At 39.3% G+C, this 14,749-nt stretch overlaps 1 protein-coding gene across 5 annotated transcripts in view; it reads right to left on the reverse strand.

The window, feature by feature from the left end:
- Window positions 1-11,416: 11,416 nt before the first annotated feature.
- Window positions 11,417-14,749, reverse strand: part of NOL4 (nucleolar protein 4) — a 189,269-nt gene continuing 185,936 nt past the window's right edge. For 2 of the 5 annotated variants that reach the window (XM_069854043.1, XM_069854044.1), the window contains one exon: window positions 11,417-13,635. In XM_069854043.1, coding sequence (XP_069710144.1) covers window positions 13,442-13,635 — 194 coding nt within the window. In that variant the 3' untranslated portion in view covers window positions 11,417-13,441. The remainder of the gene's footprint in view (window positions 13,636-14,749) is intronic. The other 3 variants (XM_069854046.1, XM_069854045.1, XM_069854042.1) reach the window with 2 other exon arrangements.

The raw sequence follows: 14,749 nt of genomic DNA on the forward strand, positions 1-14,749 counted from the left end.
TGTTCACCAAACTAGCAGGGACACTAAAAATGAATGGCAGAGTAAGTAGCACGTTGAATGTCTCCTCCAAGTTTGCTCCATTGTAAGAGTCCTTCTCAATATACAGTGTTGCCACAGTATGAGGCGCACAGAGAGCCAAATGCTCACTTAGAGTGAACAAAAGCCTGTCTCCCGCTGTTGCTTAATGCTGCAACTTTTATTAGCAGCAAGTGACAGCAGTTTAGCCTCCCTTCCTTTTTCCAGATGATTACATTCTTAAGCCGATTGACTGTGTTGACTAAAGGCAGCTGTTGATCCATACTCTCTCCTCTCATACATACAATGGCACATGAAGAAAAGAAACGCCAGATTTTGTGTGTTCAGGATAAGCTTAAGATTTTGATTGCCTGGGCAGAGGTGAAAAATTAGTTGCTATATCAGGAGCCTGAGATGCCTGAGGGCACATTTTCCACGTGCGCGGAAAAAGCAGGTGGGGCTGCTCTGTGTTTGGAGGCCCAGAACTGAACGTCCCTCCTGAGATTCCTTTCCCATCAGACATGGGGGGCAAAAGCTGAAGGGCATCACAGTAATAATGCTTTGTTGGATTTGGGCCACTACATCACAACCTTTAAAAAAGAGAATACCCTACTAAGAAGAGAGAGGATTAGTGAATCAAATATAAACTCAACGCAGTTAAATGTAGACGTGTAAACGGAATTTGTTTTCCTTTTATTGTGTGTGTAGTAACTGTTAATACCTAGATCCATTTCCACCATCAAGGCAGGCAGATGTTCTGCTTCATATTCAGAAGACCCTCAAGAGATCCAAAGTGGCTGCTGGTTTTTTGGGGTTTTTTTTGGCTAAGGCTTAGTAGTATAATACCTTTGTGTGGGGATGTGGATGGTGTTGAACATTCAGCTCACTGAGTTTGCAAGCCATCCGCTGAGCTTGTAAATAGCACCACAGTAGGACATAGCACTGGGAAAAGATTCCTCCTAACTGTAAAATAGCTGAAAATCTGGTTCTTGGAGAGGTGCTCCCTTTTAAGTAACTTGTCCGTGTGAATTGGCACAAAATTCTACCCACAAGGAAAGATGACAATGGAAGTGGCATTGCAGTTCTAATTGCCCAATTAAGCTTTTTTTTTTCAAGGAAAAACATATCTTAGATATCACCTTACCTGCTATAAATTAATGGCGAAAAGAACAATCTCATTCTGCAAGGATTTAGGAGGCAAATTTCCTGGCTCAGCCTCTGTTGGCTGCAATGCATGGTAAATACATCAGTTAAAGGTCTCAGGAGAGGTTGATCTAAACCAAAGGTTCCTGCCACTGTCTTATCTCAGGTGAGAGGCAATTTGCCGTTGGAAGGAACATCCAAGAGCAAATCCTCATTTGCAAAAAGAAAATATAAATGCAGAAAGTGGTTTTCTTTTTCCCACGCACAAACCAGTGAGGCCACAGGGCTGCAGTAAAAAGGGTTCCGACCACAAAATTCAGGTCTGTCCTTTCCTTCCTGAAAAAAATATGAGGTATCTGCTTAGGAGCCTTTCTAACTAATAAGAAAATACACACTGAAGAATTGTTCCAGGTGAAATCCAACTGAACAGAGCCAAAATGCAATCACAGCTTTTGAAGGGATGGTCATGTGGGAAAAAATATTTTGACATCTCAAACTAGAGCTTTCAAAAGTGGTTAAAGCAAAAAGTACATTTCTTACTGGGAAACTGTGCCATCTGTTTTACTGCTTTGGAACCTGCAATAGGAGAACATTTCTTTTGTTGTGCTCCTTCTTCCCAGAAGGAAAGACCAAAACACAAATGAGAAATGCTGGCATCCTTACCATCTTTTTCTCCTCTCTCTTTCCGTATACCTCAGCTCCCATTCACATTTGTGTGACACCAGATGATTTATGCAGCTGAAGTATTGACCAGACATCCTGCTTATATACTGCTGTAAAAAGTGCTTGATCTTGCCTTGTGCAGTGTGAAAATGGATTTATGCACAGTGGAAGAACTTAACAGGGATGACAACTTGATAACTGGCATTGTTACAGTAATTTAATAAGAGGAGAAAACCTAGCCTGGACCTCAAAAGCTTGAGTAGACATAGATAATAGCTGACTGGTAAACCATATCCTAAGGAATGAAAGCTCTGCCTGTGTACTGTCAAACAGGGAAAATCTATTCAATAATGACACAAGAAACCTTAGGGAACCAGGTGGCTTTCAAGGTGGTAACAGAAGTATGAGCGAGGGTCTCAGTTGGAATAAAATGTTTTAAAGGGTCGGAATCCAATGGAGTTAGCACTGAGGAACAGAAAGATGCTTCGTTTATGCAAACATGCCAGAAAGTTATTTGTTGGAGTAGGTTGAAAAAAAAAAATCCCCAACTCAACGGTGACAGCCATATGAAAGGGTTTAAAGCTTAGTTCTACTTCTTCTCTTCACAGCAACTTCAATCCAGTCATAGTATCTTCACAATAGTCCATCACCTGTTACATTTCCTCAGTAAAAAGAAATTCAAGCTTACCTATGGCAGCCCATGTAGAATAAGTTTGTTAAAGCTGTTTTAACAGGGATCAGCTACTGCTTTCCAAAAACCTAGCCCGAGCTGGCAGCTATAATTTTCAGGTAGGGATGGTTTATTTCACATGATTGCCCTGCTTTTTTAACTTGGACAAACGAGAAATTAAATACAGCTTCAACTGAAGCTAAAACTCAAAAGTAAAGTGGCTTGTCTAGACTCCAGGGCACAAGAGCTGAATAAGCAATACATACCTGATACACCAGTCTGGGGTGCACCTGCCTCTTGAAGACACTGTCATGTTTAAACACACCACCCTCCTTTCCTCATCACTCCTTTTCCAAGCCACGGTGATTGAGCTGCTCATGTGAATGTCTATACATTGATAATCCTTTCAATGTGAAATAAAAATACCAATATAGACAGAAACATCTATTTCATCATTCAGAAGAGCTACATCTATTTATTTTGGTTATCTCTACCAGTAGGTGTCATGATACAGCAACATGTGAAAATTCTTGGCGTAGCAGGAGATAAAGTAGTTAAATAACCACTAATAATTATGGAATTTTATTTAAATTATTGTATGTGAGTGGTTGAAAGGTTGTTTAGTTTTGCTATCTGCTATCACCCAGATATTAGTCTTCTTGTTGTGGGTGCACTGCAAATGAAAACCTCTGTTACTGCCTCAAAATTTTCTTTTGGATGCCTGTGCAATATACCCATTTCCCTTGTTCCAGGAACAGTACCTGCCCTTTAGTGGGACAAACTAACAATGGGGTGGATAAATGATGGAGAAGTGACATCCTCTGAAGAAATTCATTATAACCTCTTCTTTGAAGAAAGAGATTCAAAACGAATGCCACACGCATTCGCTACATCTAAGAACAGTCTGCTTAGATCTTTTTGTCACACATAAAATCATGTCCATTTTTGTGATGATGCTGGTTTCATCTCTATGGAAACAATAACAACAACAAAGCTTTCTAGTGTGAGAAATAAGTTAAAAGTAAGGGTAATATGTCAGATAGTCAATCAGGTGCCTGGGCTAACTAGGATCATCCCATGTTCCTGCATCCCACTGAAGTAGCAGCTACAAATCTAAAACCATACCAGCAAAGCATGACTATAACTGTATGTCACACCTTTTCACTGCTATTTGCTCCTGTTATGAGGATGACAAAAAAATAAAAATACTTTTAAAAGTGTGAAAGAATGTCATATCAATGTCTCCATTGCACAGTGCAGTAAATGACCAGTGAGTGGAGGAAATATTTTAGCACAGGTAAACCTGCATTCATAGAGGTGAGCTGCTGCAAATTACAGTATGACATCTGGTTTCTTTCACCTTTCCCATACCAAACCAGCCAAGCAGCAGGCACTCTCAGCTCTCATGAATGTCCAAGCAAGCAATAAGTAGGAATTGCAGACTGCGTGTTTAGTTTTTATTTCTTTGCCTGTACACACATGTTGCAGTTCAAGAGGAATAAAGTAGCGATGTTTTTAAGTTTGATCCAATTTTGAGTTTGTTTGGTGGTTTTTTTCTCTTTGTTTGGTGTTTTTTTTTCTCTTTGTTTCGTATTTGTCTTAGCCCTTTAAAGACTGGTCACAAAAAAACCCCAAACCCAAGACCAAAACAAAAAATCCCCAAACCCTGCATAATAAAAAACTACTATGTTACATGAAAGGACCTGTTACTGTTCAGTGAGGGAAGAAAAACTGGAGTGTAATATCTTATTAGAAATGTATAAATCCTCCTTTTTCTACCCTTGCCTCATGTTCTCAGCAAAGTCCATGCTTTAAGATCCAAAGATCATATAAATCCATTCTAAGTATTTTAAATTATTTTTGCAAATCATGTTTTGTAGCTACTACTGTGTTTACAACAGAATTTCTAGATTCTTGAAGGGTTAATATGAGAAAATGGAGTCTGATTCAATGGATTCCTAAGGGCTGAGGGAAGGAAAAACATTTAAGAATATACATGTCCTTTTAGCAAATACCCCAACCCTACGAATCCAGTAAATGAGCCAAATGAGAGGGTAAGAACAATTATCAAATGAGGTTAAGAAGGCACCACGTGAATGTACAGGGTTAACCTCAAGGAGCCCATCAGTGACCTCTAGTAAGGCAAGAATTTGACTGAACTCTTCAGTTCATACTCACTACCTACCCACATAGAAATCCTCCTGCATCTCTGACTTGGAGAGGCTGATCACCCAAATCTTATTTGAACATTGGATGTAACACAGCACTGCAATAAGCACTGCCATCTGCAGAACAGAACTGAAACTGCTTATAAGCTGTTAATAAAACTTCTTTAGTTTGACAAGTGTGGGTTTTACACAGCACACCTTAAAAATGTCTTTTTGTCTTTCTTGAAGGAAAAGAGACAAGATCACTGCGTTATTTTGGTATCATACTACTTTGAAGAGAAGTTCAGTGTCTGTTGAATTCCTACAATAAATACACTTACCTTAATGACACTTCGGGAAAATAGAAGGCAGTGAAGAAAGAATCAATCTTGGCAATACTTACTTTAACTACTATTTCTAATTACCCAAGTGTTTCTCAGAGAGAAAAGCAACTACCATCTTCTGGGTACCTTTCCAGGGATTGATTTTTCAAAGCTGTTCAGCAGCTTGCAAAAAAACAGATTTTGTTCTTTGATGCCAGATTGGGCCAGTTTTTCACTTGTTTCTACTTGCTTTGGCCTCAGTTTCAAAGCAATATTCTCACAAAAACCCAACAGTGAAATATTCACAAGGAGAAGCTACCACAGCATACCTGCTGGTCACAAACAGCAACCGCTTTATTTGTGTTCACGTGGAGTCTGTTGCTTGTGAACTAAATTTTACAAGTGAGCATTAGCAAATTAGGTAGCAAGTTTCAGTGGATGAACACAGGGTCTTGGTCACTCAAACCACACCCTTGCCCTTGTTTTCAAATTAGAGGAGAAATCAGTCAGTGATGAGCTTTTTACCTCCATCTTAGAGCTATCAGCTTTCTAGAAAGCAATGTACAGTCAGAGTATTTGTTACAGGCCTCCCAGCGTGGCTGCGGTCGCTGTTAGAACCATTATAATGAGAGATGCTTAATCAACACTGCACTTCATCCAGGTAAATGATGTGATTGGTTTAATTGAATATCTTTCTTACTGTTTTAGCTGCAGTAATGACTGAAGTTGCACTGTGTTGTAAGAGCATCCGGTCAGTGAAGTCTGCCAAAGCCTGAACTGGGTAAAGCTATGGTGTAGATAAATACTTCTCTTTTTTATAAACACTTTCTAAGCTCTTAGCCTGAGAGCTTCTCTCTGTTCAACAAGCGCCATCTCTTTTCCCCTTCTAGAGAGGCCCCAATAGTTGCTCTTCACAGCCTGGGACAAGATCTGTAATGTTTCAGCTGTAGGTAAAACTTCTTAACAGTTCACCAATATATATGCAGTGAATAAAATATTGACAGGTAAACTGAGCCCACTCAAAATGTGTTGAGTTTAGTCTTGACTCAAGTAACTTAAGACAACTAGATCTGGATTCACGGAGTCCTTTCAGGGCTTGGTGCTCATCAGGGCACCTAAAGCCTACAGATTTCTTTCATTGTATTGTGTCATTCACACTGTATTACCATAACAATAACATTCTCATATTGGTAGGGAGCAATAGAAGGCTAATAAAAAGTCAGTATTCTTTTTAGTATTCTCATTCTCCCTGCTAAAGAAAAGAAGACTTCATAGTCTTTTACAGTGACTAGGATGGGCAGATAGCCCTTTCTAACCAAAGAAAATTCATTTTCATTTCTTTACATCATAAAAATGTACCATCTAGCATGATGTACAAAGTGACAGCTAATAGACACATTTCTCTCTCAATTTCTTTACAATAAAACTCTTTTTTAAGATCAAAAATATTAGTATGACGCCCCAGTGACAGTGATACAAGAAAGTGCCACTGGAAGGTTTTTTTAAACTGTTACCGAAACATCCCCAAACTGCCCACAATACCTGAGCTCTAGCACCTCATGGAGATTTCCCACAAACTGTTTAGATGAAAAATATTAGGCATGCAATGGCCACCTAAAAGGCCATCAGGAATGAGAGATTTTTGTATAGTATCATACAGGACTCATAATAGCACACTTCTACACATACTGAAGTAATGGGTCAAGACATTGATACCTCTGTGATGACATCCAGAGGTATCTTGACAGGTTGGAGAAAAGGGCCAGTGTGAAAATTATGAAATGCAACAAGGTCAAGAGCAGTCTTGCAACTGGGTCAGAGCAATCCCCAATGTCAATACAGACAGGGACCTGAATAGATCAAGACTGGAGAAAAACATGGGGACAGTGGAGGATGAGAAATTGGATGTGAGCCAGCAATGTGCACTTGCAGCCCAGAAAGCCAATCATATCCTGGGCTGCATAAGAAGCAATGTGGCCAGCAGGCTGAGAGTGGAGATTCTCCCCCTCTGCTCTGCTCTGCTGTCACCAGACCCCACTTGGAGTATTGCATCTAGCTCTGGAGTCCTAAGCACAGGAAAGACATGGACCTGTTGGTGCAGGTCCAGAGAAGGGGCGTTTACTTTTTAACTGAAAGATTTTACAATTTTTTACAATGAGGGTAGTGGGGCACTGGTAAAGGTTACTCAGAGAAATCGTGGATGCCCCATCCCTGGAAGTGTTCAAGTTCAGGTTGGATGAGGCTCTGATCTAGTGAATGATGTCCTTACCCATGGCAGGGAGGTTGGACTAGATGATCTTTAAAGGTCCCTTGCAACCCAAGCCATTCTATGATTCTACCAGGATCTAAAAGATTTGATATTCTAACCACTAAACTTTACTCAATAACCATGTGATAATTTTTCAGTTGAGCGTGAATTCAAGCCCTTCACCAGCAACGTTTGTAAGGAAACAGAGTGACAAAGAACTTGGCAGGGAGAATACATAGCGGTGTGTTGCCTTCTTTGACACTATAGTCTAAGGAAGAGGGTGAATTTCCACTGCAGATATTTCCCCATATAGCAGAAGAAATCTGTACTCTATATACTGTAAACAAATACTATTAATAATAATATTAAAAAAGAGCAATCATATGATATTGTACTTTAGCACTGACTATTAGGATTTTCTGACTGTGGACATCAACTGTATGCTGGATACTAAAAGATATATTAAATGTACAGATTTCCTTTTCTTTGTTTTTCATTATTGTTTACATTGAAAAGAAAAAATAGGATTGGACAAAGACATTTTAAAAAATTAGCCTGTGCCTCTAATTATTAGAGAACAGATCTACAAGTTAAGCATGCCTTGTAATTTGTAGTTTTCAAATATCAGTGGCAGCAATGAACACAGATAAGGCTGCCTGCTGGCTAGGGCACTAAGAGCTTTTCTCAGCGAGAAGCTATTCCCCATATAGCAAATCCTTCCCTTCCTATAATAAAACATAAGAGGAAATAAATAGATCAAGCTTGCAGTGCTAAAGCACTGAGTTTGCAAACACAAAATTAATTTAAAACAGTTAAACAGACATGTTTGAAAAATTAGTAATACTTACCCTTTCTATTTTTTTCCACTTTTTCCTAGTGCTTTCCCTGCTCTGAGTGCCTCACTATGTTGTGACTGAATGTAAAAAAAGAAACGAGCATCAAGATCTGATTGCCATCCCTACAATAACAAAACAGCAGCCTTGCAGAAAAAAGGGAAACATTATCTGATTTAAGTTTCCAGGGGAGTGTTGGGAAAAACTTCTATCAAAATTATTTTCTAGAAAACCCTGAAAATTCAGAAAAACACTCTCTTTTTAATTAGCTACTGTGATCCATCTTCCTGCTGAGTCCTACCAGGTGCTCCTTACACCATAATATTATAGTTGGCTTACCACAGCAAAGGTGAACTTACAAACCAAATTTTATATATATATTTTTTTTCACAATAGTTAGAACTCTTTTCCACTGTGTTACCAATCATTATTAGTAGAGGGGACAAAAAAACTTTGCACAAAAAAGTCTTTGTCCAGCTTCAAAGAAATTAATTGAATTAGGGGGCACAATATAGTTTCTCTTCATAAAGCAGTTACTAATTATACAGCTTTTCCAGCTCCTTTGTACTCTTCTTTTTTTCAGTGATGAAAAGATTTTATCAGGTTATTTGGGTTAGAGTGAAAAAACATTTCTGCACTCTCTTCCCCAACAGTTGATCCAGTCGTCAGGACAGCTCAGCAGAAAAAAAGAATCTAGGTTTTGGACTTCGCATACTGCACTTGGCACATCTGGAGTGCAATTTACTGGCACAGGACATTGGAAAGAAGTCAGTATACCTGGGTTGGGCATTCACAGATTGCATGGCCTCAATCAATTAATTTGCTTTTTATGCCCAATCAATTGTCCTGGCCAGTACAGCTATTTTATATTCTTACAGACTTACTCTAGTAACCATCTGTGTGGCACTGCTTGAGTTGTGCCACTATTTCACAAACCATTTTCATAGGCTGGTAACTGTTTTTGCAGTGGTTGGAGTCAGGGCTAGATCTTCACCCCAGGATCCACTGAGAAGAGCTTTTCTTTATACAGAAAAAACCCACATCTTTCTTTTGAATGCCTCACAAACCACTCAAAGCCAAATTCAAGGAGTTTCAACAAATTCATGTGAAGTTTTTAACACAGTGCTAGGAACTTGAGAGAAATGAAATTGTTCCTTATTTCAATTGAGTTTTACTAACAAAGTTACCTCCACTTAAACTGTATTCAGCAAGGACTCAAGTCATTACAGCAAGAACATCCAATCCCTTCAGTATAACTCTGTTCTCCAATCAGTATTAAGGCAATGCTATGTAATGCTAACCTGCTTTTCAAAATTCAGAAAATCCATCCTCCATACAGGATGGGCAGCTTTTACATTGTCAAATACTTGCTTACCTACGCATTGTCTTTCTGTAGCTCTTGACGCTCACAACAGCTGATACAGTGGTTTTCTCCCTCAACGACAGGCACCAAGGTGCCAATCTGAATATAAAATTTTGACTCCAGACCTCTTTTTGTGTGTTCTGAATCCAGTTTCCCAGCTGACACTGGAAGCAGAAAAGTTGCAAAACTGTTTGAATTGTCCACTTTCACAACATAAGATTGCATCTAAATCTGTCACTCACAGTTGCCTGTAGAAAACTACTCTGGAAATCAGGGAGAAAAGAATGGATAAATGACTTACCTTCCCAGTGTAGAAGTAAGCCTAAAGAAACTCAGTCCACTGAGACTACAGTCAAGTTTGGTATGTAACTCTGGATGGGAATTCAGGGACATTATATGTCATTCTTCCACCATCCTTCCCTTTCCAGCAACATCCCAAAGACTGAAGATCTTACAGGACTTCCAAGGAAACTTCCATATAGCTGGGAAGACAAGAGGCTGTCTCAGGGAAGAACCGCACCTGCCATTCTGCACTGATGAGGTTTTGTAGTGAGACATCCACCTGTTTAAAGTACTAGTTTAATAAAGATATTGGAAATAAGGACATCGCTTTTCTGAAGTCAGCCTTAAACAGTCATTATCAGGGGACATACCCATACTGGAAGGGACATGCCTTATCCTAACAGCAATATTTAGGCTGTGGTGATCAGGCATTGATTACAGAAGACGTGGATAAAAGAAAGAAATAATTATGACTTTATTTAATGATACCCAACTCAGTTTATAACTGGAGAAAGATCTTCTCCACTTGTGCCTTTATTTCCTTAAGAGGTTCAAAGCAGGCAGAGTACGTGGTTGAGATCTATACTGGATCCAAGAAGGCCAATTTAATTGCAATGCTTGGATCTAGATTTGCACACACAAAGGTGGACTGAGATTTGTAGTCTCTCCTTCACAGGATGGGTCTGAATTTCAGTACCCTCTTCGAAGAACAGGAAGTTAAAACTGTAGTTGAATCTATGGTTGTTCCAAAGAAGAGATGAAAAAACCCCAGTACTTGGAGGAGGAAACAGCTATGGAGCAAAATCCCCACCAGGTTGCTGGAATTTGGCACCACTTGAGGACTCAAAGTTAAGTATCCGTATGAGCTTTTAGAGAAGGACATCAAGTGCTCCTATAACTGAAGAAGGTCCTAGATATTTCAGAGAAAGCAGCTAGAAGAAAAGGATGTGTTTGCTGCAGAAGACATACTTGGAAAACTATCAAAGTAGGCTGGGAGTGGAACAGGAGAAAGGGGTGACAAGCTATAGGTCTTGAAGGTCATATAGTGACTTGCAATGTTCCTACTTCTCCCTCAAGAGAAGCAGTAACTGGGGAGAGGCAAGAGGAGTCAGAGGGTAAACACTGAAGTAGATCTCTTACCTTTTATCCTCTAGCCTCTTGTCCTTATCTGGATTTAGCAAGACTGCGAGAAGCAGCAAGGATCCCTAGCTGGCAAACAGCCCCTTAGACAAACTGCTGGTTGCTATGTAGTTGGCAGTTTGAGGCATACTGACCTGCACAACAGGGCTAAGGAAACTTTGAATCCTAGGCATAGCTGTCACTCCTCTTCTCTGCAGAAGATGTACACCAGAGCTTTTCTTTGGATGAAGACAAGATAGTGATCTTGCATAAGGTACTCGCTTCATCCCCTCCTGGCATGCAAAAGGCAGAAGGCGGCGTAGATACTCAAAAGCTGAAGAGAGGAAAGAGGCAGTTGGTTCCTAACAGGCTTTTAAATGCCTGCTGAGAGAGAAGCTGAGGCAACTGCACTTCTATGGTAGAGACAAGCTATAGCCTCTCACAAGCTTGTGATGATAGAAGCAGATGAGATGTTAGAAGCAAATGCAGCTCACAAGTGATTGGTAGCAGCTAGTAAGAATTTGCAACAATATTCACAAATACAAGAATAAGTGCCTTTAAAAAGACATTCAACATGTTTTTAAGACTAAATGTAGTGTAGCAAAATGGTGTTGCCTCCAGCCAACTTAAAATCATAAAATGCTTGTGATGCAGATCTCATGATTTATGGACCACCTGCCTCTGCTCTTATTGAGGAAATTCTTCATTAATACAAAGCTCCAGCTAGATCAGTCTACTGGATGTAGTCAATAATTTTGAGAAATGAGGTTTGTATGTCTGCATGAATTGTGCTGGAAGGCCCTTTTTTTCTCATTTAAAGACAATAATATTTATAGCTTTAAGTGCTATATGAATTTAAATGTTAGAATGTTTCACAATCATGTATTTAAACACAGAAATCTGTTTATTTACCCAAACAAAACAGAGGAAATGATTCCAGCCCTCAGGTTTTGAATTCTCATTTAAATATGTGAACACCAGTCCACAACTTAGAGATGTTTGTGTATCTATGTACCTCCAAAATACTCATATTTCATAGGCTTTTTCACATTAATATTCACCAACAGTATCACAAAAGTTCTTTTTCTTTTACATAACTGTAAGCAACAGTAATCCTAGAAACACTAGAGAAAAAAAAGCATAGCAATGTCCACAGTTACAAGAAAAAGTGCACATTACTTGGTCACAATCACAGTCATTACTTGGAAAACTATATGTAACAAGTAGATATAAAATATCACTGATGCCTTAAACTCATTGTCAAAAACAGAATTACATAAAATTTTGTACATGAAATAAGGCAAATTTAGGAATGCACAAGAAACTTGTTATTCAACAAAAGCTAAACAACAGAACAGATAGTACAGTAAGCATAAACTAAAGTACTTTTTTTCTATATACTTAAAAATAAGCCTGCCGTAGTGCACAAAGAAAACACCATTAATGTGTAATCAATATTATAAAATAAGAAATAGAGGGGTTGGGAAGAGTGGGGAGGGGAGAGAAGAGTTTTATTATAGTTGCAGCTGCATCCGTTTACAGTTTTGTACAGGTTTTAGCTAGGCCTGGGAATTATACAAATCATACCAGAAGCGTCGATGACCTTCCTCTGTAAGAATTTTGTTTAAATTAAGGAAAACAAAATAAATACACACAAGAGTGCAAATTCTCAGATTGTCACTTGCAACCTCTTAACATTCATCATCTACATCCAATCACAACTAGAGGGACTTGTATAGGACAGCAGCAGTGTCATGGAGTAAGATGAGCTCACCGTAAGAAATCAATTTATCTTTTTTTTTTCTCAGTGATATGTCTTTTTAAAAAACCCTCAACTCTTTATTAATTGCTAATAAAGCTGCAATATATTACAGAATGGAGTTGAGAATGGCATGAATGCAGGAAATGCATGCTTCCTTTGGAAGGTATTCCATCGATGACAATTTACAGTACACGGGGGAAGAATTATCCAGCATCAAGAGTTACTCGTTGTAGAAAGAATATGAAGTTGGGGAGGAGGGCACAGTCAGGGGTTCAAGAGAGGAAGGGGGGACTTACAATATCTCCTCAAAACATTTTCAGGACCAGTGAAAAAGTTTACCAAAGTAAAAATGAAAAATCTTGAATGAAAACAAAAATCTTTTTGTTTTGTTTTTTATAAAAATTACATTTTTTTAAAATACAAGATCCTTTTAATTGCAATTGTGCCCTGTAGCAACAGGACATTTGGCAATGTTTTGCCATATACTGCAGCTTTAAGTCCAATGAGTCAGTATCACATTCCACTAATATTGCACTTGGATCTTGAACGATTTTTTTAAGCCACCACAGCATCTTCTGTTTCCTCCACTTGTTAGAATGAGTTAATTTCTAGCCACTTTTTTTCGATATTTATGCTGACACACTAAAACAAAAGCAATAGGCTGGACACAGTAAAGTACCTCCGAAATACCAGAGGTCGAAGTTCACTTGAAGCACCTTAACACATCACTTTATGGATCAAGAACAGTGTGGCATTATGGTAATTAACTCTCCTAAAAGACAGTGCAGTAACTGAAGTGTGTGCTCTGGGAAATCAAAATGTCATTAGTGGAAACTCTGAGATAAGACCAGGCCAGTGTGAAGGTCACGTGACTCAGTTCTGCTGCAAAATAAGGTTTTCCAGTTCATCTGCAGAACGCAATAAAAATGCAGCTGATTCTCGATACCCTGCCACAAGCTGCCTCACTGCATTTATTTCAGTTGGACTCAGCTGGGGTCTAGAGCTTGAACTACTGGAGGATCCAGAGCTGGTTGCTAACTGCCTCTTCATACTGAGATCTGTTGGACCTGCAGATAAAAAGGAAAAGAAAAGAAGCTTCAGATCCGCTGTCAGAGATGTTTCACAGGTTTCTAGCTACAAATGCAGAGTAGCAAAATCTGCTCTGAGCAGAGTGCCAGTGAGAAGCAGTAACTGTTCAGCTACCAGCCGCCTTGACAGGAACCACTTTGTTTTATATTTATGTACGACAGATGCCCTGTAAGTTCTACTTATGTAACATGAGGGGCAATTCCATTGCCAGCAGAACATTAGCCTCTGGAGGATATCCCAACAGTGTAAGCTCCTTGTAGCCCTACACTGCTGTGGGATCTGATGCTGGTGAGCAGGCAGAAGGTTCATTTCCTCTGCCTCCCCCAGCTCCAGCTGCCATCGTAGCCCTTATGGCAATCAGTACACTTACAGTTTTTATCACAGAATATCAAACTTATGTTGTCTAGGTATCTATTTTCACATTTTATGTTTCAATCAGCATGTGGCCAGATTGTGAATCCCTTACAGATACAGATAAATGGTCATTCACTTGGCCAGCCCTGGTGCCACGTAATCTCTTATACAAATAGCTGGTCGTGAATGAGATTTGGCTGGTGACAATCTGGCTGCTACAGTGGGGAATAAATTATCATCTGTGGGGGCTGCATACAGCTGGCAATAGACAGTAAGGAACTTGTAAGGCCTGGACACTGACAAGAGAATCTTCAGCAATCACTGTATCGCGGTGGCAGCTAATATGCTCAGCACTTTTCAACAAAGAATAGTCTCAAAGCCACGTATGCTGTGTGAAGACGACAGCACTCCTGAGGGCAGTTTGCAGGTTACCACAGTCAGCAAAACCATCCGCCATCATCAAGTATGGCTTTGTGTGGAATTTCACCATAGTTATTTGGTTGTTTCACCATAGTTATTAGCCAGCTAAGATGTATGGTGCCTCAATGGTGTTTGCATTTTCCACCTAATGCAATACTTTTTTTTCTGCCTGGAGTGTAGCTTTGTACAGGTACATGGGACTCAGTTTTTTAAAAGTAGATGATACAGACAGCACCTATACCCATCAAGCATTTTGTTATGCACAAATCTGAAAAAATATTGTTTGCTTATTTTGACAGTGGAGCAAATCTCTACTTC

This window comes from Phaenicophaeus curvirostris, chromosome 3 (genome assembly GCF_032191515.1).
Source record: "Phaenicophaeus curvirostris isolate KB17595 chromosome 3, BPBGC_Pcur_1.0, whole genome shotgun sequence".
In the NCBI taxonomy this organism is placed as follows: Eukaryota; Metazoa; Chordata; class Aves; order Cuculiformes; family Cuculidae; genus Phaenicophaeus; species Phaenicophaeus curvirostris.